At 53.0% G+C, this 24,075-nt stretch overlaps 2 protein-coding genes across 5 annotated transcripts in view; one reads left to right on the forward strand and one right to left on the reverse strand.

Annotated features, from left to right (window-relative positions):
* The window catches only part of SHLD2 (shieldin complex subunit 2), a 135,252-nt gene that overhangs the window by 104,900 nt on the left and 6,277 nt on the right, over positions 1-24,075 (forward strand). Inside the window, exons 10-11 of one of the 2 annotated variants that reach the window (XR_016388094.1) lie at positions 1-8,303; positions 9,610-24,075. The exon at positions 9,610-24,075 is cut by the window's right edge and continues 6,277 nt beyond it. Coding sequence is in view for 1 of the 2 variants with exons in the window: in XM_022562454.3 (XP_022418162.1) it covers positions 1-125 (125 nt within the window). In the remaining variant the exon portion in view is untranslated. The other variant, XM_022562454.3, reaches the window with a different exon arrangement.
* Positions 557-14,614, reverse strand: LOC111168746 (synaptotagmin-15-like). Of its 3 annotated transcripts, XM_022562430.3 has the most exons (8): positions 13,709-14,614; positions 12,498-12,690; positions 11,790-11,932; positions 10,552-10,847; positions 8,891-9,058; positions 8,143-8,266; positions 6,994-7,173; positions 557-6,071 (listed from the first exon to the last, which is right to left on the reverse strand). In XM_022562430.3, exons 1-8 carry the CDS (start codon positions 13,713-13,715, stop codon positions 5,929-5,931), a joined length of 1,254 nt encoding a protein of 417 aa, XP_022418138.1. In that variant the 5' UTR covers positions 13,716-14,614; the 3' UTR covers positions 557-5,928. The 3 variants fall into 3 exon arrangements, with proteins under 3 accessions (XP_022418138.1, XP_022418139.2, XP_089753923.1); XM_022562431.3 differs by lacking the exons at positions 12,498-12,690; positions 13,709-14,614 and having other exon boundaries at positions 11,790-12,490; XM_089897797.1 differs by lacking the exons at positions 12,498-12,690; positions 13,709-14,614 and having other exon boundaries at positions 5,958-7,173; positions 11,790-12,490.

Here is a 24,075-nt window from a genome sequence, read left to right on the forward strand (position 1 = left end):
CCTTGGTCTCTTTGCTAAATTCTTCAAAGAAAACAAGAACTGAGGTCCTTTTTCCAGCTTTTCACCTCCGGAATCAGCTCCAAATTCGTCCTTCAATATATGCTCTGCAGACGGAATTCCCTTAAGCGTCTCTCCTTCGCAGTGAGTGTGATGCTAAACAGTAGAGGGCGCTAGAGATACATTGAGGGAGGCAGGCGCTTTTCTTGCTGTTTCAGTAGCCGCGCATCAGTCCAGATTTGAGTGCGAGGACACCGACCGGGTGGCGCTCTGCTCCGGCCACATTCCCTGGACGCCGCCGGTCCCTCCACCAGCTTGCGGCCGGCCTGGCCCGTCAATCATGTTCCCATAGCCCTCCTGACAAGGAGGCCACCAGCTCCAGCCCCCTATCCGGTCTGCACCGGTGTGCCACCCACCCATCATCTACTCCCTGCGTTTGTCCTATCAGATTTGTCAATCAGCAAACCGGTAAAAACATATTACCAAAGGACAGACAGAAATCAAATCTTGTCACTTGCTGGATTATACTTCATCAGTGGAGATGAACAGATAATTTATACAGACAGGAGTGAAAGAAAGGAAAGAGGAAAGAATGGAGGGCGGGAGGGAGGGAAGAGGGGAAAAAGGGAGGATGAAATGTGGAGAAATGCACAGCCACCAAAGGTGCACAAACAGAAGCGGCTCTATCCAATAGGCCCTTAAAAGTCCTTTAAAGGGTCCCAGGCTGTGGGACTGTTTAGGCACTACACCGTCGCTTTTTTGAGGTTTCTCTGGCTATATGTGATAACGACACCATTTTTAGACATCTGGAGTCTGATTCAAATTCCTGCTTCACCACTTCCTAGTTCTGGGGCCTGAGAGGTGGCATCTCCTCCCTGATGTGCACTTTCCTCACTTCTAAGTGTGGGGCAGTTTCTCCTGGACCGCTGTGGAGTTTAACAAGCTGATGGTGTGCAATGACCTAGTACAGTTCCTCAGAGCCAGTGCCTTTCTCCCCACGTTGACAGTCACTCCACTCTGAGAAACCCAACTCTGAAATTGAGAGGGGAGAGTGATCTGAGCAAATAATTCCATACTTGAAAATTAGGGGGAAAACCCCATAATAAGTAGATATTCCAATCTGTCTTCATAAAGGCATATTAAATTCAATTAAGGGGCTTCCCTGGTGGCGCGGTGGTTGGGAGTCCGCCTGACGGTGCAGGGGACGCGGGTTCGTGCCCCGGTCCGGGAGGATCCCACGTGCCACGGAGCGGCTGGGCCTGTGAGCCATGGCCGCTGAGCCTGCGCGGAGAGGCCACAACAGTGAGAGGCCCGCATACCACCAAAAAAACAAACAAACAAATTCAATTAAGAAATATATCCATTTTGTTGAAAGACCCGGCCTTATAGAATGTAATCAGCAAAATACTTGGTCCTTTTTCCCCAGTCATCCATTCAAACCTGCTTGGCAGGGAGCTTCTCCCTGCCGTTTGGATAAAATCTAGGGCAAGTCCCATGACTTTTCTGAGCACTCTTATGTAACAATAAATTTTTCCTATAACTTCTACTTGCAAAAACAGGTTATGTTCAGCACTTGAAATGTCCAGTCATCCAGTGATCCAAACCTCCAACTTCATTTATTTTTATTTTAAATTTTTTACGGGTGTATAGTTGCTTTACAATGTTGTGTTAGTTTCTACTGTACAGCAAAGTGAATCAGCTATACATGTACATACATCCCCTCTTTTTTTGGATTTCCTTTCCATTTAGGTCACCACAGAGCATTAAGTAGAGTTCCCTGTGCTATACAGTAGGTTCTCATTAGTTATCTCCAACTTCATTTAAAGTGTACGCCTCCCCCCTCACTTCTGCCCTGACCTGGGCTCATGCCTATAGCAGGCCACAGCAGAAGATCGGCTTGGAGCACTGTTTTCCTGTTTCTCCAATTTGTGCTCCCACTCCTCTTTTCCCAACTTGCTAACAGGGATTTCTGATCATCCACACAGGGGCAGGGAGGGGGTATGGGAAGGCCACCTAAGGGGCAGGAGAGGTTCTAACATGACCAGTTATGAGCTAGAGTACTCACGAGGGTTCTTCAAGAGCCTCCTTTCTCTGCAGGTTCCTGTGACTCAGGTTTGCCCCAGAGTGTGGGTTGGCACACAGCCCCCTCCCCATCCCCTTTAAAGGTCTTATTACATTTTTTGGAAATGGAGGTCTGGAAATTATGCTTCCTGACACTTACGAACAGGGTTCCAGGATGAGTTTACCAAATGTGAGACACTCAGGTGAAGCTAGAGAGTGGAAAGAAGGTAAAAAATCATCCTTTTCTCCCTTTGACTGTGACATTTATGACAGCAGGATGCTCAAGGCTCTTGCAGTAATTTGAGCAAAGAATTTGTGCAAATTCTGCCCAGTCATCATTATGGTATACCAAATAGGCAGCAATGGCTTTGAGACCTGGCAGCAGCTACGAGGCAGGGAGGTCTCCTCCTCAGGGACTGCACCTGCACAGCCAAGCACAGGGCCTGGCTTTCCCCATTTCTAGGGAACATCAGTATGGTGCACTGAGTTATCACCCCAATCCTTAACCCCCCCTGTAGCTGTATCCATTGCTATGGTGCTTTGCAGTTCCTCTCACAAAAAGTGTAGTTTACCTCCCTGCCCCTTGATTTTGAACTTGGCCACATGACTTACTTCAGCCGATGGGATATTAGGTGACACAACACAAGCAGAGGGTAGAAATGTGTTTGCCCTTCTTCTGCCTTCCCCATGAGAAGATCTTTCCCTGGGTAGCTGCTGCCCCTTCAGCTGGAGCTCAGAATGAACAAACATGGAGCAGGCCTGGATGAGGACCCAAGCCTGGCCAGACCCACAGCTTGAAAGTGAGTTGCCTAACCTAGATCAGCCCACACTCAGCTGACCCATAGATGTGTGAGAAATAAATGCTCATTTTAGTATAACACCGAGATGTTGAGATTGTTTGTTATGCACCATTATTCCAAAAATAGCCAACTGATACAAGCAACTTTTCTCCTTTTAGCTTCATTAGCCTCCCAAGAAGGCTGTGTAACTTGTGTCATCAAATTCCCTGTATAAAATCACTCTTTGCTAAGAATTCTTTTTCTGGGAGAAGAATTCTTAGAAAATAATTATTTTTCTGCTTGAGTCAGAGTTATGTTCATTGCTGAGAACAACTAGAAAACCTGAACAAAATACAGAAAACTTCTTTGCTGAAGAGCTGCCAAGTTGACAAGCATTTGGTGGACCATGATCTCAGAAGAAGGAAAACACAAGGAGATGAGCTGACGTTCTGTGAACCACTTTTCCCTTCAGGAAACTTGCTGATTCTAGTTAAGAGGCTGAGCATTTGGACAGAGGGCCATGGCTAAGAGGCAGAAAAGGCAGCAGACACTCTGCAGCTGGAGAGACAAGACACTGGAGATTGGGGTTGCCAAGGCAGCTGGGGCTGGAGGGGCCAAGATGTCAGATAAAAGGGAGACACAGAAAAGAAATTCTAGGGAATTCCATGGCGGTCCAGTGGTTAGGACTTGGCACTCTCACTGCGGTGGCCCAGGTTCATTCCCCATTCTGGGAACTAAGATCCTGGAAGGGATGCTGCGTGGCCAAAAAAAAAAAGAAAAGAAAGAAAAGAAAAAGAAGTTCTGAAATGTGAATAACATTTTAAAGCCGTTGAAAGAAAAGGAAATGTCAACCTAGAATTCTATATTCACAAAAGTTTTTGGTGGATTTCTTAGGATTTTCTATATACAAAACCATGTCATCTGCAAATAAATATAGTTTTACTTCTTCCTTCATGATCTGGATGCCTTTTACTTCCTTTTCTTGTCCAGTTACCCAGCCACTGCAATTTGGCAAGAGATAAAGAAGGCATAAAGATTGGAAAGGAAGAAGTAAAACTACCATTCACAGAGGCCATGACTATATACAAAGAAAGTACAAAGAATCTACAGACAAACTATTACAAGTGACTTGAGCAAGGCCACTCACTAGGTACAAAGTCAACATATAAAAATCAATAGAATCTCTCTATATTGGAAACAAACAAATATAAAACACCTAAGAATAAATCCAAGAAAAGAGGTGCAAAAACACGTTCCTGAAAACCATGAAAGATGTTTAAGGAAACTTGCAAAAGACTTAAAGAAATAAGAGGGATACACCATGTTAATGGGTTGAAGATTCAACATTGTAAAGATACCAAATGGCCACCAAACTGATCTATATACTCCATGAAGAATCCAACCAAATTCTAGCACATTTTTGGTGTGGAAATTGAGAAGCTGGTTCTAAATGTTTTATGGAAATGCCGAGGCCTTCATTCTGCTGGGGTCACCTTGTGGACAGTATCAAGATAGCCCAGGCTGGCTGTCGTCTCTGGTCTACGAGAGGCACTTGTGTATTTTTTACTCTGACTGCATCTGTAGACGGGGGCCAGTCCAGTATATCACCCCCACCTCCCCATCAGAGCAGAGAGCCTGCCTGTCTCTTGCCATTGAGATTTTTCAACCGTGAGTAGGCCATACCCGTCCATTCTATCCTGCAAAGGGAAAACTTACCAACTTTTCCAAGTGGCCCTGGAAGGGTCACTGACAGCCATGAACCTCCCCTTGAAATGTGGAGGTGGTTGGCACCTGTGGTTTCATGACCCCAGGTGAAAGGGGAACAGTTCCATTTTAGTAGCTGGCTATACAAACACACAGAGAATGCCTATTATGTGTGTGCTATAGCACTATTAGAAATTCCTGGAGCGTGGACTACATTAAAAATGTACCCGTGAAATAAGTGAGGAAAAGCAAACACAAGGTATTCTGTGCGTATGGACCACCACCAGCAAAGCTTATATTTGTGCATTGGCAGACAATGGAGGTGAAGTCAAAGAGGCACAAACCGACGTCAACATTCACTACTTGCTTTTGCAGAAGTTGCTTCACTAAGAAAAGATTCTGTTTTAAGTGTTGTCCGAATTACACAGTAACGAGGCTTGGATCTGCAAGTTTAGTAGCATTTGGGTGAAAATACAAACTGCCTGATAAGTAACAGTGACAAGCACAAGGGCTGCCGGTGACCTTGAGTACATCTTCACGGGAAGTTGAGGGAACTTCCATCTTAATGAAGTTTACACCGACACCTACCACAACACAATAATCATAGTGGAATTGCTAGGTTTACGGGAAAAGCTTTCAGCCCTATGGGCTATGCTTTGGCCACATGCTTTCACCATTTCATGCCCAAAGTGAGAGCCCCAGGAGCGGACGCCCAGAGCCCGTCCACCACTTGGTACCTGGGTGGGCTGCTTTCTCCTGCAGGTGTGAAGCGAGTGAGTCGCGATCCCCAGGAGCCTTTTCTCCCAAGCCGTGCTGCCCAGGCATCCTGGGGACTGTTCCGCACCTACATGCTGATCCAGTTTCTCAGACTGTGCTATTTATTGTGGACCAACCGAAATAAACGCCTTGGGCAGTTCATTTTCTCCACCAGGCAGAAGGCAGAGAAACCACAGAGGAAAAAAGTGGAGGCTGAGCATCAACACATCATCAGTTTTCCAAGTTTCCCTGGCACTCCATGCAACGCGCACAGCTATGCTTTCACTCTAGAGGGTATTTCTTCCCAATGCCTGAGATTCCGGTCCAGTTCGAGACTGGGATGACCAGGAGCCAGGATTCCAAGCCCAGGCAGCCCCACGGGTAAAGAAGGATGGAATGAGTCGGGAGGGCCTCTCGTGCTGGTGAGATGTAACCCAGCGGCCGCAACACTGTCCTGGCAGGGGCTCTCCTGTCGTCTCTTCTCTCCTGCACATCGGCACTCGTGATCCCCCGGCTCGGGCTGGTCCTGCAGCCCAGTGAGAATGCTGGATGCAGCGTCCAGGCCTGTGGCTGTCAGACCTGGCTGTGGGGAGATAGGGCTCCTGGAGCAGACCCGAGGTCCCTGCCGGGGTCAGGGCTCAGTGGTGCGGCAGAGCGCGTGCCAGCGCCTCACCAGCTCCTTGGGTTTGCTAAGCATCTCGTTCCAGTGCTCCAGCTCTTTGCCTCGGGTGTACATGTAGGGGCCCACCACCACCCGGCCCAACTCGCGGCTCCCTGCGGGGCGGCGGGGCGGGAGAACACTGTCATTCTCTGGAGCCCAGAAGCCACATGACCTCAGCCATCCCCAGTGCCTTCCCTCTCTCTCTCTCACTCTCCCCTCGAAGGAAGTAGCCAGCCCCCTCCCTCTTTAACAGCCTTCAAAGAGGTCTTGACTTTGATCTGGAGTGGTAGCTGGCAGGGGAAGGGAGCCCAGGTGGAGAGCCTGCCTTTCCGTTGGGGCACCCACTCTGCCCCCACCCTCCCGGTGGGCCGTCAAACCTGCCTCACATCAAAGAGCTGAGGGAGGAAGGGGCCCCTCCAGAAGGAAGCCGTCTTCCATCAGCCTACTTGTATATTCAGGGGGAGTATCCAACAATGATTTTCACCTACCAACTACCACAGTGGAGAAGGGGCTTAAGCTCTGGCCCATGAGACCAGCTGGCCCGACAGCTCTGCCTCAGTGGCAGTGGACACTGGGGTGGGGGGCAGTATGGGAGAGCAGCCTGGGATAACTCCACCCTCTCATCCACACTGAACCTTACCCAGGACCCTCAAGCCTTGTACAGAAGGCGTGAGGCAACACAAGAGCCCATAAAGACCCACGGCACCAGGTCATTGGGCTGGTGGCACGTAGCTGTGCCATCTCCCAACCTCTCTGGTGATTTGCTCCAGGAGGCGGTAGCAGAGGCCATCCTTTAACCTCTTTCTAGGGTGCTATGGACAATCAAACCGGAGTAAAGCTGGGTGTGAATCGCAGCTCTCTCACTAGCAAGCTCCGTGTTCTTGGGCAATTATCTCAGCCTCTCTGAGCGCTAGTTTCCTTAGCGGAGAACAGAAACCATACTGCTCCCTCCAAAGGGTCCGTGCTTCCTGAAGGCACAGCAGCTCCTCCTCTGCCCATTGCCCCCACGGCCTGAGGTTAAGGGAGCAGCCTTACTGTCCCCTTTGGCCCTCTGCAGCACTGTCAGGCTGAGGCTCGCCGTGTCCAGCTCGGCAGGGTCGGCCTCGAAGCTGAAGGTCTCGCTGTACACAGGGTTGGCGGAGCCCAGCACAGCCGAAGTCTTCTTGCACTTGACAAACTTGTTGTGGTTCATCAGAGACACCTTGACAAGCACACCTGGGGGGCAGTGCAGACCGCGGGCTAGGAGGGGCGAGCAGGGGCCCAACCTCCAGCCTGTGGGAGGTCCGGCTGGGAGGGCACATGCCCCGCCTGGGCGCCAGGACCCCATTACTCACAGCTGCTGCAGCCAAAGGGCGTTACAAGAGGAAACGGGGTTGATTACGGGGTTGATTAGTGTACTGCCTGCAGCCGAGGAAACGCTCGGCTCCCTTCCTCTTCTCTCCTCTCTGTCTCCTGAACGCACCCACGGCTGGGCTGGCCTTTGTTCCTGGAACCTGGCACCACACTCCCATCCCTCCCCACAGGGGGCAGGTCCTGCCTGCTGGGTGCTCGGGCCTCCTGGGGCCCCTAAACACCTTCTCCTTCAGAGGCCAAGTTTTTTTGGGGGCGGCTTAGATGGGTTTTGGATCCGCAGTGGAGGGTTGAATGCCAGCTTGCTTATAGTGGGCCAGAGGCAGAGACGCATGGGGGCAGACACTGTGCAGCTGGGGGGTTGACAGTGGGGCGGGACATGAGGGGTGAGCCCAAGCAGGGCTCCTGTGTCCCCAGCTCCCAGGCTCCAGTTGAGTGACCAGCTCTGCACGCAGGGGTGCCCCCGCCACCCCCAGCTCCCGGGGCAGGGGGGCTCAGGGCCTCTTCCTGGAGGAACTGGAACCTTCGCAGAAGGGCAGGGGCGGAGTCAGGCAGCGCAGCAAGGAGCCAAGACACCGCTTTGCGAAAAGGGAGGGGCAAACTTGGTCTCAGGTGTCTTAGGGGTCTTGATGGAGGCCAAGGAGATGCAGCCCTGGGATTCACATAAGGAAGCAGCTTCTCACGCCACAGCCGTGCAGAGCGGGAGGGCGTGGCTCGGGAGGCGTGGCTCGGGAGGCAGTGATGCTCCTGGCAGCATATGCGAGCAGGAGCTGGACGGCGGGGGTGAGGGTCCTAAGCTCACGGGGTGGGCCCTGCCCCAGGGCGAAGGCTTACTGACAAAGCTCGTGTCATCCTGGAGGAGTTGGAGGCCCTTGGCTCGCAGCACAATCACCGTGAGGCGGTTCAGGCAGTCGTTGTAGCTGAGGCAGAACTGGAGGTCGCCAAACTTGGAGGGAGGCTGGAGAGGCCGAGAGGAAAGCACCCCTGTCACCCTGGTAGGTACTGGAGGCCCCCATGCCCTCCTCCTTCCTCCCAGCAGGCAGGCCCTGGGTACTCCGTGACATAGCCACACACTCTCCTGGAAGCCCACCCACCATTTTACAGATGGGGAAACTGAGGTCTGGGGAGTTGAAGGGGCACGCTGAAGATCACACAGTAGTAAGGACCAGAGCTGAGGATTCAAACCCAGGTCTGGGGTATTCCAAGGCCTATTCTGAGCCACCCGGACCCTCACTGGGGGTTGGGGGAAGGGTAGGTAGTTTCCTTGGCTGGTCCGTTTGGGGTGTCATCTTTCACAGCTGTCTGATCTGGATAGGAATCGAAATGTGGATTTTTCAGGATGCTCCAGGTAATCTGACCTCCAGGGCAAAAGAGGCTCAGGCACCCCTCCCTGCCCAGGCCCCACACACCCTCCTTGTCCCACGCAGCTCCGGCCCAGGCCCACCATGCTGAGTCATGCTTGTAGGGGTGGTGGGCAGTATAATGAGGGCTGACACTGGCCAGCAGGTGCTGGGCCACACCTGCTGGCTGTCCACGGTAGTCTGACACATGGTGGCATATGTCTGGTGACCCTGACCTTTACCTCCAGGCTCTCAGCCTCCAGGTCTCTCCAGATGAGCCGACAGTCGCCCGCCAGGGTCTCCGTCTTCAGGGGGAACAGCACCTGGCCCAGGAGCTGGTGCTTCCTCTGCCTGTCCACGTGGTACACCGAGAACCTCAGCACCCTCTGGGTGATACTCTTGCTGGGCACCTGAGGGAGATGAGGGCCCAGCTGGGCTCAGGTGTGGAGTCAGGGGATGGGATGGCGTGGTATGTTCTGGATACAGGATCCTTCCATGAGGGGTGTGTCAACCAGGGACCTGTGCACCCCAAACCCAGGCATCCTCAGGGGACCCTTTGCTGCCGTTGGGCCAGTATCCCGGGGAGGTGGCAGGGTGTGCCAGAGCCTTGCCACGCTGAGTGTGCTCCAAGGACCAGCAGTACACACCACCCCCTGGACCTCAGAAGTGCAGGACCTTAGGCTCCACCCAGACCCATGAAGCAGAATCTACATTTAACAGGGCATCCAATGATTTGCCTACACATAAAAGTGTAAGAGGCTCCCGCACTGGAGCCCAGGGAACCCGCCTGTCTCTGCTACCTGAGTTGGGCACCTGAACAGCCCTCTCCCTGAGACTCAGTCTCCTCACCTGTAAAACGGGATAATGTTTCTTACTCTCTGGGTTATAAAACCACGAATGGCAGATGGTTAATTAATAGTGATTTTCTTTTCTTCTTCTCCTTCCCCTTCCCCCCATAAAGCACAGAGAGGCCAGGAGCAAGTCGGTGCAGGGACAGGGCAGGGAAGTGATGGGTGTAACTACGCAAGCGTGACGTGCGGCTGATCCAAGCCTCCCCACCTTGGATCTGGATGTCCTAAGAGGAGCAGGTTCACCTGTGAATTCTCACAGCCTCGGCACCAGCAGGACAGCCAGGGGCTGGGCCGTGTGCCACCCCTCTTCTCAGTGCTCAGCCCCGGAAGAAGGCAGGAATCACACTCTTCCCAGATGCAGACTGGCCTCTCCTTACCTTGCCAACCAGCCTGCTGCCCTGCTCTTAAAAATGTTTGTCCGGGGCCTCTCGGCAGCTCTTGGCTGCTGGCTTCCCGTAAGGGCCCCAGTCACCTGCTGAGGCTCCCAGGCCGCCGTGAGCTTGGCTCAGTGCCCCGGCAGCCTCAGCACCTCCAGACCCTGAGCTCATCCGCCCACCATGCTGCCAAGGCACCACCTGTCGCAAGATGGCTCTCAGGTCCTGCTCTGGCTTCTGACGGGACGGGTGAGTTCCTGCCCCCACCCCAAGGGGCCTGGGGGGGTCTCCCCCTCTGCCTTCCGTGTATAACCTTGCCAGAGAGCTCCTCGTGTTCCAGGGCTTTGGGGTGCCTCCTTGAGATCCATGAGCCAGGGCCTGGCATTCAGTGGGTGTTCCAAGAATATGTTTCTGTTTCTCACCTCCAGGCAACCTGGACAGGAGGAGCCTAGCCCTCTGCCCCCTCATCCCTCAAGTCTCTCATCTTCCCCCACCGTGCAAGTGTGAGGGCTCTTGTACACCCTGACCTGGCAGGAGGGGTAAAGCAGAGCCTGTGGCACAGGGGTCCTGGGGGCTGCAGAGCCGTGGTTAGCACAGAAGGCTGGGGCTCTCCTGCGCAATGTCTGTCCTTCCCAGGAGGGAGAGGGCCCCAGACCCTGCCCGCTCCGGAGGCCATACCTGAAAGATGAAGTGCTCGTCGAACTGTGGGCTGGTTGTTCCGCATTTGGTCTTGGACTGGCGGAAGCGCCGCTCATCCGGTAGCAGATGGAGCTTCACCAGGGGGCTACAGGGCTCTGAGGGGGCTTGCAGCCGCTGTGCCTGGATCAGGCCCACCAGCAGTCGCTCGGCCTGCTGTTGGTATTCCACAGAGAACCGCAGCCGTCCCAGGCAGCCCTCAGGGAAGTGGGTCTCACTTTTGTCCTCCGGGATCTTGTAGAGCTCTGGATTGATGGTCCCCACCATGCATGCGTCTCCTACAACACAGGGGCTGGGAGGACTGGCAGGCCAGGGGAAGGCAGGGGCATGGGGGACAGCAAGCTCTGGGTTCCACTGCCACACCTCTCCTGGCCCAGCCCTTCCTGGCTGAGCTTTGACCAGGCAGTTCACTGGCCTCTCCTGACCACATTCGCCCCGCTCTCTTCTCCGGACTGAACACAGCCCCTCTCTCTAGTGCAGCTCCCCCAAGAGGCCTTCTCAGCACTAAGGCATTCTACATCCAGGCCTGCTCCCCCCTGGGGCTCCTAGCGGAGGCCACAGTATTCATTCAACCCCTGCTCCCGTGACTGACCCCCACCCCCAGAAGTCAGGGCCTGCAGGGTGGGGCGCAGTTCCCAGCATCTGGCCTGGCCCCTTTCCGTGGTGTCCAGAGGGTGTCTCAGTAATATAGTGTTGTCCCTGTTCTTCCTCTTTAAATTAGAAGGGCCCAGCTGATTACTGGGTGGTTCCGGGGAGGCCTTCAGAGCACAGAGGCAGCAGAGAGCTGTGCGCCCAGCTTCCACCATGCCGCCTTCTGCATTGGCCAACCCATCATCCGGAAGCAGGACACAGCACAGGTTCTGCACCCAGGAACACCAGAGTTCCAATTCCAGTTGCTTACTGCCTCTGTGACCTTGGGCAAGGCACTGTTAACCTCCGGAGCCTCAGTTTTTTAATGTGTAAAATGGGGTGATAATCCCTCCCCCAGCCCCAGAGTTATGGTCTAACTCCAAAATGGCACATGAAGCCATATCTGGCCCAGGCTGGGGTGCGGCAGGCATTTGGTAAACGCAAGCACCTGGAAAGAGTGGTCACTGGGTAACTCTGGCATCCCCAGGGCCATCCAGGCTCTTTTCTGGAGCCAGGCCCATGAAGCCAGATGGGTCCGCCCTGGCCTGAGCAGACCATGACCCCTGGGCAGCCCTGGTGGGCACACTCACCAAGATTGCTGCGGGTGGCATGAGGCAGGAGCTCCGGGGCTGGGCAGGGGTCCTGTGGGGCCTGGGCCCGCTCTCTGCTGCTCAGGGGCACCCAGTCTTGGCTTTGGAGGGAAGGGGGCACCACGAATGGTACACCTGGTGGCCTGTCCAGAGGCACGGAGATGACACGTAGGTGGCTAGTGAAGAGTGTGGCCTCAGAGCGCTCAGCCCAGAGGGGTTGAGTGCCAGGCACCGGAGGAGAAAAAGCCAGCCGGAGCCAGGAGGAGGCAAGAGCACCATTTTCTGGGCCCACACCAGGGCACACACACACACACACACACACACACACACACACACACAGCCAGAGGCAACACCTCTGTCTGCCCACAGCAGTGCTGACTTGGAGAAGGAGCACAGCTTCCGGAGTAGGCCTGCCTGGGTTTGAATGCCTCTTCTGCCACTTCCTAGTTGTGCTATCTGGACCCATTACTTACGTCCACTGAACCTCACTTTCCTTAGCTGGAAAACGGGCTTCATAACACCTGCCTCACAGCTGTGGTGAGAACTGTGGGGTTTCTTTGTGATAGCTCCCGGCCTGCTGACAGCACAGAGGAGGCCCTCCATAAACAGACCTTTCCTTCCCCACGCCGCTCCAGGGGAAACGCCACAGGGAGGGCCCGAAGCAAGAGCAGGAGCTCCCTTGGCCCCAAGGCCCCAATCCTGCCTCACCTGCTCGCCTGGGTCCTGGCATCCGGTGGGCAGAGCTTGTGTCCCTGTGTGCTGGAGGCAGCCGTGGTCCCTGACAGCTCCTCATAGGCGAACGTGGCGCGAAGCCTCTTCCAGAGACACCGGCTCACCACCATCAACAGCAGCAGTAGCAGCAGTCCCCCAAGGATGCCCCCAATCACCAGGGCCACCTGCTCTGGGGGCAGACACCACCGGGATGTGATGCCTGGGGAAAGCCACTCCCCTTCACACCACTGGCAGGCTGGGGACAGAATCTGAGCAGCAAGCCCACCCCCCTGGGTTAGACCCCAGGGATAACCCAGAAGCAGGTTTAATGTATCTGCTGGGGAGGGGTGCTGCTGGCTGGGCTCTGCTGGGTCTCAAGGAGAAACCATTTCCCTTATGGTCCTAGTGCACTGGACAGAGCTTTCTGGTTTCCCTTGGAAAGCAGCTGGCCCGGGACTTGGGATTCTGGGTGAAATGAACCATTTCCTTGTGCTTCTGCGTAGAAATTAACCCTTCTCTTATGAGAACCGCCATCTTGCCTGGACTCCTGTTCAGGCTTGAGGGTGAGCTGGGCACCCTGCACTTAAGGAAAGCAGGGGAAGGGATGACGCCCTGGGGGGCACTCACAGCCCTACCCTTTGGGTCCTGGAACCTGCTGAGAGGCTGGACTGTAGCTTGAACTCTGTAACTTTCTCTAAAAACCGCTCCCTCCACCGAGCCCTCTCTCACAGCAAGCGCACTTAGCGGGGTCGGTGGGAGACGGTGGAGGGGATGTGGGTGAAGATGGGAGCAGCGAGCGTGAGAAACCAAAACACAGGCACTCTGCTACCGGCACCTGCACCCCACACTTGCCCGGACCTGGGGGGCTTCAGTCTGAGCCGGCTGAGAGAGCTCGGACCCTCGATCCTGCGCTAAGCAAGGAAGGTCCGTCTTTCGGGTCACGTGCGGGCGCGGGGCTTCCCAGGCCCTGGGGTCAGGACCCGGTTGGGTGGTGAGAAGGAAAGACACCCACACCTCCTGACCCGCAGCTAGCTGCGATGAGCGGGCCTTACGCTCCATCCCCGCACCCCGCTAGGAGCGGGAGGCAAGGCAGGGCTGCGCCCCAGCACAGGCCCGCGGGGTGAGGGAAAGTGCTGCAACGGGTGGCTGAGGGGCCGGGGCGCGGAGCGCGGCGCCGGGGTAGCGGGTGAGGAGGCGAGGGCACTTACCCTCCATGGGGCTGCTCTGGCCGGCCGTTGGGGCGCGGGCCCGGGGCTCGGTCGCGCCTCCCGCCGCCGCCGCCGCTGCAGCTGGGCGGGTTTTTAAAGCGCCGAGCGGGGCCGTCGGACGGACGCGGGGGACAGTACCTCGTCGCGCTCCGGTCAGCAAAGAACGGCGGGGGCAGGGACCCAGCTCCCGGAGGCCGCAGCTCCGCCCCTGCCCGGCCCTGGTCGTGGTCCTGGAAGGGCGCGGAGCCGACCATGCGCTCCCGGAACCGAAGGGCTCCGCGCGGGGCGGGGCGCCCGGGGCTCCCCGCGGCTGAGGCGCGAGGGCCAGGTTTCCTGGGCGCAGAGCTAAAGCCTGCTCCGCCCGCGTCTGGTAGACGGCTCCGCACCTGGCTCTTCACCCCTGGCGGCCTTGGCACGCGCTGTGCCCGTCTAGGAATGCGCCTCCACCTTCCGCAGATGCTCTGCAGACTGAGGCCCAGCTCCGACCCCTGCTCCCGGGAGCTTTCGCGGATTTCAGGACCGAGTCTCCACGCCCTGTCCGGCCCCGGCGCTGCGGTCTGATGGCGGGGGAGCGCAGGGCAGCGCCCAGGTTTACAGGTTTGCCGGGTCAATAGACACAGACAGCAATGAGGCGTTGGAGAGCGCAGATTCCGCAGCTCAGCTGGGTTAATAATAGTACTCCCTCTAGGGTTAACGTATCTAATGTATTCAGATAGGTGACTGGCTCAAGGTTGGGGGAGCGCGGCGCGTGCCAGCCTCTATTGTGATTATCTGACGGAGGGCGGTTTCGCCTAGGCCTCGTCCCTACTCTGCACCCACAGTAACCTTTGTTTGTTTGTTTGTTTGTTTTTTGGCCCAGCCATGAGGCTTTCGGGATCTTAGTTCCGCGACCAGGGATCCAACACGTGTCACCTGCAGTGGAAGCGAGGAGTCCTAACCACCCCTGTCACTATTTCTATAGTGATTACTGTCAGACTGCAGGGGCTACGCCAATGGAGGCTGGTGAACGCAACCTTGACGGAGAGGCTGGAGTAAAGGCCCTCCTTGTCCGCAGCCTGCTCTCACCCAGCGTGCAACCCCGTAGAGGATGAGCACTCTCCCAGGGCCCGCAGGGCGTCCCTGCAGAGAGCTCTTGTGGGAGCGTCTTAGACTTCGAAGCATCTGTAAGTGGGGAAGGAAAGGAAGATATTTGTGGGCGGAGGGAGGGTCGGTCTTGTTGTTTCACGGTCTTGAACGTTGTGTCCAAAGACAGAGCCTGAGCCTGAGCCTGGACCTTGCTCCCAAGTGACACCTGTGCCTGTCAAGGGAAGGAGGAGGCAGGGTAGACAAGGTGAAGAGCCGGCCAGTCTGTCAGTGTGCCTTAGGCCCCGCCCTGCCTGAGCCCTAAATGACCTGAGGTGGGATAGGTGGTGAACAGGGATTCCACTCCCTTCAGGGGAAGGAGTTTGTCTGGGAGCCTTTGGTCGCTAGAGTGCAGAGGAAGTGTGGTCAGTCTTTTTCAGGATCTAGATGGGCGTGGGGTGGTGAGAAGATGGGGCCCCGAAAGTGTCCCGGAGGAGTGGGACCTCTCATTCCACTCCACCCCCTCACCCTGCTAGGTAGAGGCAGGGCATTTCCCCCACTGCCCTTTCCCCTCCATCCGCGACCAGTCTTATTGGCTGGAGTGTCTGGAAGACCTGAGGCCCTGACCTCTGCTTTCACCAGGCTGGAGATGGGGGCGGTGTCTCAGGAAATGGGGCTTTAGTGGCCCCAGACCTCCCCGTCTTTCCCCTCAGGTCTGAACTGGATGTCTGTGTTAGTTTCCTGTTGCTGCTGTAACAAATAACCACAAATTTAGTGGTTAAAAAACACAAATATGGGTTTCCCTGGTGGCGCAGTGGTTGGGAGTCCGCCTGCCGATGCAGGGGACACGGGTTCGTGCCCCGGGTCCGGGAGGATCCCACATGCCGCGGAGCAGCTGGGCCCGTGAGCCATAGCCGCTGAGCCTGCGCGTCCGGAGCCTGTGCTCCGCAATGGGAGAGGCCACAACAGTGAGAGGCCCGCGTACCGCAAAAAAAAAAAAAAAAGAAAAACACAAATATATTACCTTACAGTTCTGGAGGGCAGAAGACTAAAATGGGCCTGCAGGGCTGCTTCCCTTCTGGGGAAAATCCACTTCCTGACCTTTCCCAGCTTTTAGAAGCTGCCTTCATCTTCAAAGCCAGCAGCAGCACTTTCTCATCTCTCTGACTTCCTGTCATCTACATATCTACTTTTTCTGCCTTTCTTTCTTTTTTTCTTAAATTTTATTGGAGTATAGTTGATTTACAATGTTGTGTTAGTTTCAGGTGTACAACAAAGTGATTCAGTTACACATATACATATATTGATTCTTTTTCAGATTCTTTTCCCATATTGGTTATTACAGAATATTAAGTAGAGTTCACTGTGCCATAGAGTAAGTCCTTGTTGGTTATCTATGTTATATATAATAGTGTGTGTATTTTAATCCCAAGCTCCTAATTTATCCCTCCCACCCACATTTGCCCTTTGTTAACCATAAGTTTGTTTTCAAAATCTGTGAGTCTGTTTCTATTTTGTAAATAAGTTTATTTATATCATTTTTTAAAAATTAGATTCCACATATGAGTGATATCATATTTGTCTTTCTCTGCCTGACTTACTTAGTATGATAATCTGTAGGTCTATCCGTGTTGCTACAAATGGCATTATTTCGTTCTTTTTTATGGCTGAGTAATATTCCATTGTATATACATAGCACATCTTCTTTATCCATTCATCTGTCAATGGATATTTAGGTTCCTTCCATGTCTTGGCCATTGTAAATAGTGCTGCAATGAACATGGGGGTGCATGTGTCTTTTTGAATTATGGTTTTCTCCAGATATATGCCCAGGAGTGGGATTGCTGGATCATATGGTAGTTCTATTTTTAGTTTTTTAAGGAACCTCCATACTATTCTCCATAGTAGCTGTACCAATTTACATTCCCACCAACAGTGTAGGAGGGTTCCCTTTTCTCCACACTCTCTCCAGCATTTATTGTTTGTAAACTTTTTGATGATGGCCATTCTGACTGGTGTAAGGTGGTACCTCATAGTTTTGATTTGCATTTCTCTAATAATTAGTGATGTTGAGCATTTTTTCATGTGCTTTTTGGCCATCTGTATGTCTTCTTTGGAGAAATGTCTATTTAGATCTTCTGCTCAATTTTTGATTGGGTTGTTTATTTATTTATTTTTTTGACATAGAGCTGCATGAGCTGTTTGTATATTTTGGAGATTAAACCCTCGTCAGTTAGTTTGTTTGCAAATATTTTGTCCCATTCTGTGGGTTGTCTTTTTGTTTTGTTTATGGTGTCCTTTGCTGTGCAAAAGCTTTTGAGTTTAATTAGGTCCCATTTGTTTATTTTTGTTTTTATTTTCATTACTCTAGGAGGTGGATCACAAAGATATTGCTGCAATTAATGTCAAAGGGTGTTCTGCCTGTGTTTTCCTCTAAGAGTTTTATAGTGTCCAGCCTTACGTTTAAGTCCTTGATCCATTCTGAGTTTATTTTTGTGTATGGTGTTAGAGAATGTTCTAATTTCATTCTTTTACATGTACCCGTCCAGTTTTCCCAGCATCACTTATTGAAGAGGCTGTCTTTTCTCCATTGTATATTCTTGCCTCCTTTGTCACAGATTAATTGACCAAAGGTGCTGTCTCCCTCTTTCCTTTTTTTTTTTTTTTTTTTGGCCTCACTGCATGGCTTGCAGGATCTTAGTTCCCCGACCAGGGATCAAACCTGCACCCCCTGCAGTGGAAGCGTGGAGTCTTAACTGCTGGACCACCAGGGAAGTCCCCTTCTTTCTTATAAGAACCTTTGTGATTACATGGGGCCCACCCAGATAATCCAGGATAATCTCTCCATCTCAAGGTCCTTTTTTTTTTTTTAAATTGGGAAATAGTTGTTTTACAATGTTGCTTTAGTTTCTACTGTACAGCGAAGTGGAGTTCCCTGTGCTATACAGCAGGTTCTCATTAGTTACCTATTTTATACATATTAGCGTATATATGTCAATCCCATCCCCCTTTACCCCCCTTGGTGTCCATACATTTGTTCTCTACGTCTGTGTCTTTATTTTTGTCTTGCAAACAGGTTCATCTGTACCATTTTTCTAGATTCCACGTATATACGTTAATATACGATATTTGTTTTTCTCTTTGACTTACTTCACTCTGTATGACAGCCTCTAGGTCCATCCATGTCTCTACAAATGACCCACTTTCGTTCCTTTTTATGGCTGCGTAATATTCCATTGTATATATGTACCACATCTTCTTTATCCATTCGTCTGTTAATGGGCATTTAGGTTGCTTTCAGGACCTGGCTGTTGTAAATAGTGCTGCAATGAACGTTGGGGTGCATGTGTCTTTTTGAATCATGGTTTTCTCTGGGTATATGCCCAGTAGTGGGATTGCTGGGTCATATGGTAATTAATTACCATATGGTTTTAAATTAATTAATTTATTTTTGGCTGCATTGGGTCATCATTGCTGCGTGTGGGCTTTCTTTAGTGGCGAGCGGGGGCTACTCTTCATTGCAGTGCGCAGGCTTCTCATTGTGGTGGCTTCTCTTTTTGCGGAGCATGGTCTCTAGGTGCCCGGGCTTCAGTAGTTGTGATTCTTGGGCTCTAGAGTGCAGGTTCAGTAGTTGTGACACAAGGGCTTAGTTGCTGCGCAGCATGTGGGATCTTCCTGGACCAGGGCTTGAACCCATGTCGCCTGCACTGGCAGGTGGGTTCTTAACCACTGCGCCACCAGGGAAGCCCCCATCATTGTAGTTTTGATTTGCATTTCTCTAATAATTAGTGATGTTGCATCTCAAGATGCTTAACTTAATCATATTTACAAAGTCCCTTTTGCCTTACAAAGTAACCTATTCCCAGGTTCCAGGAACTAGGGAGTGGACATCTTTGGAGCTTTTGTTGTGCTGAGCATAGTGTCTGGGCAGCCCTCTGGGAGAGATGGTTTATATTCTCCTTCCTCCTGCTGCCCGGAGCTCTCAGCTTGCTCCTAAGCTGGGACCAGGCAGCTAGCAAGGCCCATGTGCCCCCAGATGGCAATCCTCCAGCCACCATGACCCCTCGTTACCACAGCATACCCCTCCCCCACTTGATTCGCGACTGTCCTGTCTGCCTGACCACTCCTCCCTGATGGGCATGGCGCCCATTCATACCCAGCCACTTCCACAGTTGGGCCTGAGCTGCCCTGGGGCCCTTCTGGGTGTGGGGTGGGGAAGTGGGTACTCCTGGAAAAGGCAATGCCTGTGGCCAGTCAGGAAGTGCCAGGCCCAGAGCTGCCCATCCTCCCGCAGCCCTGCGCTGTGCCTTCCCAGGGCGCCATCTTCCTCTCTGGCCTCCTTCCCTCACCACTCATAACCAAGCAGTCACCACCACTCGCACCCAAGCAGTCACCAAGTCCTGCCTCTTCCTCCTCCATCCATCTCCATCACCATCAAGAACCTGGCCCAGGTCTCCATCATGCCTCCCCTCATCAACTTTCTCTCTGTAGTTTAGGTTCGATCCTATACCCCTGCCCCAGCTTATTTCTTCAGGCTCCTCTCCCCATTCTCACCCACTGGGACACCCCATATCCCCCCGTCCCTCTGCAATGCTCAGGGCCCAGACTGGTGGAACTACTTCTGACAGCTCTGCCAATGCACCAGGTGCCTTTTCATTATGCTGCCCTCTCCCTGCCTGAGATATCCAGGGGCCCCCTCTCCTTCTTCACTGCTCATCCTTCAGGATGAGACTCTAGTATCTCCTCCTCCTCCAGGAAGCCCTTCATCACCCTTTCCTTGTCCTCACTGTACCTGCAGCTACCATGTTGCTTTATAGGAGTCTGTGTCTGTGACTGATACCCCAGCTCACTCTACCTGGCAGACCAGAACCTCCGTGAAGGCAGAGGGCCATGTCTTATTTATCTCAGCGTTCCCAATATCCACCTCCCGGCCAAGGCTGTGCTGAATGGTGGATGAAGAGCTTGTGCCCTCAGGCTGAGCTGCTTCCTGGCTTCTGCCACCATTGCCCATGGATCACACAACTTGGGCTCACCCTTCGGGGTCTGATAGGAGCTCCTTGACCTAGCCCTGGACACCAGCTTCTGGGGCTTGCACTTACTTTGCCAGCTCTGTCTGCAAGCCCCTTACATGTCCAGCCAGCCCACTGAGTTCTGAGTCTTTCTTCTTCCAGTAGAAAATGAGAGCAGATGGCAGGAGGGAAATCCACCTTCCTTGTTGCTCCTTATGTTCTGGTTATCATGATGCAGGCTTTTTTTTAATTTAACATTTATTTATTTAGGCTGCTCCAGGTCTTAGTTTGTGGCATGTGGGATCTTTGTTGTGGCATGTGGGATCTTTACTTGCGGCATGTGTACTTCTTAGTTGTGACATGCATGCGGGATCTAGTTCCCTGGCCAGGGATCGAACCCAGGCCCCCTGCATTGGGAGTGCAGAGCCTTACCCACTGGACCACCAGGGAAGTCCCATGATGCAGGCTTGATGTACATGATCCCACTGAGCCCTGCCTTGTGTCAGCCTGTCCAGCAGGAACCACCTTTCCGGACGAGGAAACCAAATCAAAGAGGTTCCATGGCCCACCCAGTAAGCGGTGGAGATGGACCTGACACCTGGCCCTCCTCATTCCTTCCTCCCCACTGACCCGCTGAAGGGCCCATGCAAGGTCCCTGGGCACCATTTCCTGTGGAGATGACCATGAACAAGGCCAACAGCCACAGGCACTGTGGTCAGTCTCCCTCTGTCCACTGTCCCGTGGAGGCTCTGAGACCAGGCTGGCCTGGAGCCAAGTCCGCAGAAAAGGATGGGCTCTGAGTCTGCCTGCAGCCCCGGCCCTGCTTCCTGTTTTCAGATCTTGCTCCTTACTGGGCCCCTGGGAGCTGGGAAATCTGGAAACAGCAGCAGGCAATGTTTCTGTTTTCCGTGGCCAAAAGGAAGTCATATTTCCACTGGAAAAAGCATTTCCAAGGAGGGTTGCAGGAAGTCCAAGTGTTTAAAAGCCTGCAAATGTCTGCAGGTGATTAATAATTCAGTGCAATGGATGATTCACGCAAAAGGCCACTTTCAATTAACCTTAAGAATCAGCCCTGTCTAAGGAAGTGTCAACTGTCATCACTTAGGAACAGAGAGGCCAGAGCAGGATAAAGGACACGCTGAGAAACGTGTGGAAGACTGTGTTTCTGACATTTATGTCAACTCCAGCCCAGTCACCCCAGGTCCCTCTTTGTGAGATGGAGAAGGGTTTCCCCCACCAGCATCATCGCTTTTCTCTGGTTTTATTAGGGTGGCATCAGCCACCCTAATAAATTTCCCATAACCTGAATTTCCCATAACCCCTTCTGCTGAGGAGCTTGGAGGGAGCACCTGTCCTTGTCAGGTCAGAAGTCCCCTCCTTCTCCCCTACTCCACCACGCTGGCTCCAAATGTGTGCCATCCTATGGACGACCACCCCGGGTCCCAGGGTGCAGCCCAGAGCCCACGGCTCACTCCTGCCTCCCAGGGATGTTCTCTGTTCCCCTGCCCAGTTCTCCCTGCTTCCTTTTCCCTGCTTGGCAGCCTTTTTCCTCTCCTGGCAATGCCGTCCTGCCTCTTCTTTCTCGGGAACTACTCTGTCCTCTCCTTGTCCACGTAGTAGCTGATAGAAGCCGATCTCTTCCCTTTCCCCGCATCACCAGCTCGCTTCTTTTCTGGAGCTTTGCACATGACCCAGACAACAGGGATAGGTTCAGGGTGGGGTCATGACCTAAGCAGAATCAATCCTGGAATTTTTGTGGGATCACTCCCTTTGTTGGTGGGAGTTGTTGAGCTGAAGGAGCTGAGTCTGGGGATGTTGGGAGCGCCCGTGTGGAGGAGTGTGTGTGAGACAAGAGCTCAGAGCAGCGTGGGAGGCCCGATGAAGCTGTCCTGCTCTTGGTCCTGCTGTGCCAGCAGTCATTTATCCTGGGTGGTGCAATAAATTACCTTTTTTTTTTTTCTTAAGCCAGTATGAGTTGATTTCTGATATTTGCAACTAAGACTCTTAATTAATTGTTAGCCAAGGCAGGAAGTGAATGGGAGGTGGGGACAGCAAGCTCTGTGAGGCTCTTATTCCCATTTTACTCAGGTGGAAAGTGAGGGACACTGAGGAGATGAGGCTAGGGAGTGGCTGGCCAGGTTTGATTAGTTGTTCTAGCTCCGGGTTCCTTGACCACCAAGGCTGCCCCTCAGTGCAGAAGTCAGGGATCAATGCAAGGCTTGCCCTTTCTGAATTGTAACCTCTGACCAGGCAGCTGTCCCAAGGATTGTTGGCCACTCGAGTGTAGGGTCTTATCGACCAGGGCCATTTGTGACAAACAACAGTTAATTTACTACTTAGCCTTCAACACCCACCCCAACCCTTCCTCCAGCTTCTCCGATGATCACAGTGGAACCCAGATTTTGTTAGGGGCAGCAGTGTGCTTGGCCCCCAGGGATGCATCTGGAGGGTCTGAGCCATTCCTGACACCCACATCTCCCTTTGCTACATTCTGACTTGGCCAGCCCTCTTTGCAACTAGGGGTGGCCATAGGATTGTGTTTTAGCCAGTGAGATCCATGAAGACATCTTCCAGGGGGCTGCTGGGAAAAATTTTTTTTTCTTTTGATATTTCAAGTTGTTAAATTGACATTTTGGCTGAGATACTAAGAAGTTAGCAATCGAACTCCAAAGAGTGGGGGTAGACTATGATGTCGATTTTCAAAGGCGGCTGAGAACCAGCTAGATGACTGGCCCATAGTGGGAAAGAAAAGGCTGGGAGAGTGGAGGAGAGAGAGGACTTGGGAGATGCCTTTGGGGAAGGCTGGGCTGTGACGTGGGACCCTCGGCAAGCGGGGCAGGGGGGAAGCTACACCCTTCCCTCAAGCCCAGGGAGCTTCGGCTTCAACAGGACCACTCTGAGAGCTTGCTTGGGAGGAAATGAACTGGCGGTTGATGCGCACAGGCAATCGTGGCTTCTGGCTTGAGATGGTGGAGAGAGAGCCAGAGGCCCGAGCAATCTGCTGCTGTGTTGGGAAGTAGCTGCCCTCCCTCTAATGAGGGTCAAAGAGCTGTGGATCTCGGGGACTAGATGTGCCACTTGTGGTGGGAATGCGGGTCTGAGTGACAGGGAATTACCACTGGGGCTCCTGGGGCTTGTCAGGATGCGGGCTGTGTGCATAATTCCCATGATCGGATGTGGGCCACGTGAACGGAAGAGCTGGGGTGATGGGGCTGCCGCAGAAGGAAGTAGGAGGGAAACTTTCTAGGGGCTGAGAAGTGAGCAAGTGGCTTCTGATTTATTTGTTGGGGTCAAGGGAACCGCATCTCTGGAGCTGGGGGTTGGGGTAAAGAGGTGGGGGAGTAGGGGTGGGGAAGGGAGGATCTTTAAGAGACTTTTCAGAGTGCCCATGACAAAATTAAACCTCTTCCAGATCCAGAGAGCATAAGGCCATCGCATGAGACCATCAAGAAAGGACATTCCCTACCTCTTCCTTTCCTCTCTCCTTATGCTCTGACCTCAGAAGGCTGCAGTAGGCAAGGTGAGAGAGTAGAAGATGCTGACCACAACACTGTCTCAGAGATCAGGGGGTTGCCTGAGGCTGGCCCTGGCTATGGGAGACGGGAAGACTTAACTCTAGCTCAGGTTTTCAGATGTATTACCTGGGCCGGGCTTTTCTGAAGACTGAATCTGTTGTTGAACCCAAGTTTGTGTGCCCAATGCACAGTGAGGCCAAACAAGCTGAGATGTTGGAGTTTGGAGCAGAGAAAGGTTTATTGCAAGGGCCAGGCAAGGAGAACTGGCTCAAAAAACCTAAAGTCCTCGATGGGTTTCAGGAAAGAGTTTTAAAAGCAAATTTGGGGGAGGGCTGCAGGGTATGTGACTTTCTACTGACTTGCTGGTGGTGAGCTAACAGGGTGATGTTCCAGGAGTCTCAGTCATCAGCTTTCTATCTAGTTCTGACCAGTCTGGGGTCCAAATGCTTACGCTCAGCATGTAGTCACCATCCTCCACTTGGGTGGGAGCCTTAGTTCCTATAGAAGAACTCAAAGGTTTGTATCAAATTGCTATTCATATCCCCCACCCTCCCCAAGGAGGAACCAGGACCCTGCCCCAAGCTGCACTATTGTTTCTTTTTTTTTTTTTGATGTGGACCATTTCCAAAGTCTTTATTGAATTCGTTACAACATTGCCTCTGTTTTATGTTTCGGTTCCCTGGCCACGAGGCATGTGGGATCCTAACTCCCCTACCAGGGATCGAACCTGCACCCCCTGCATTGGAAGGCAAAGTCTCAACCACTGGACCGCCAGGGAAGT

The sequence above is a fragment of the Delphinapterus leucas genome, chromosome 16 (genome assembly GCF_059928025.1).
Source record: "Delphinapterus leucas isolate spDelLeu-1000000601 "Yukka" chromosome 16, BTC_Dleu_Yukka2, whole genome shotgun sequence".
Taxonomy (NCBI): domain Eukaryota; kingdom Metazoa; phylum Chordata; class Mammalia; order Artiodactyla; family Monodontidae; genus Delphinapterus; species Delphinapterus leucas.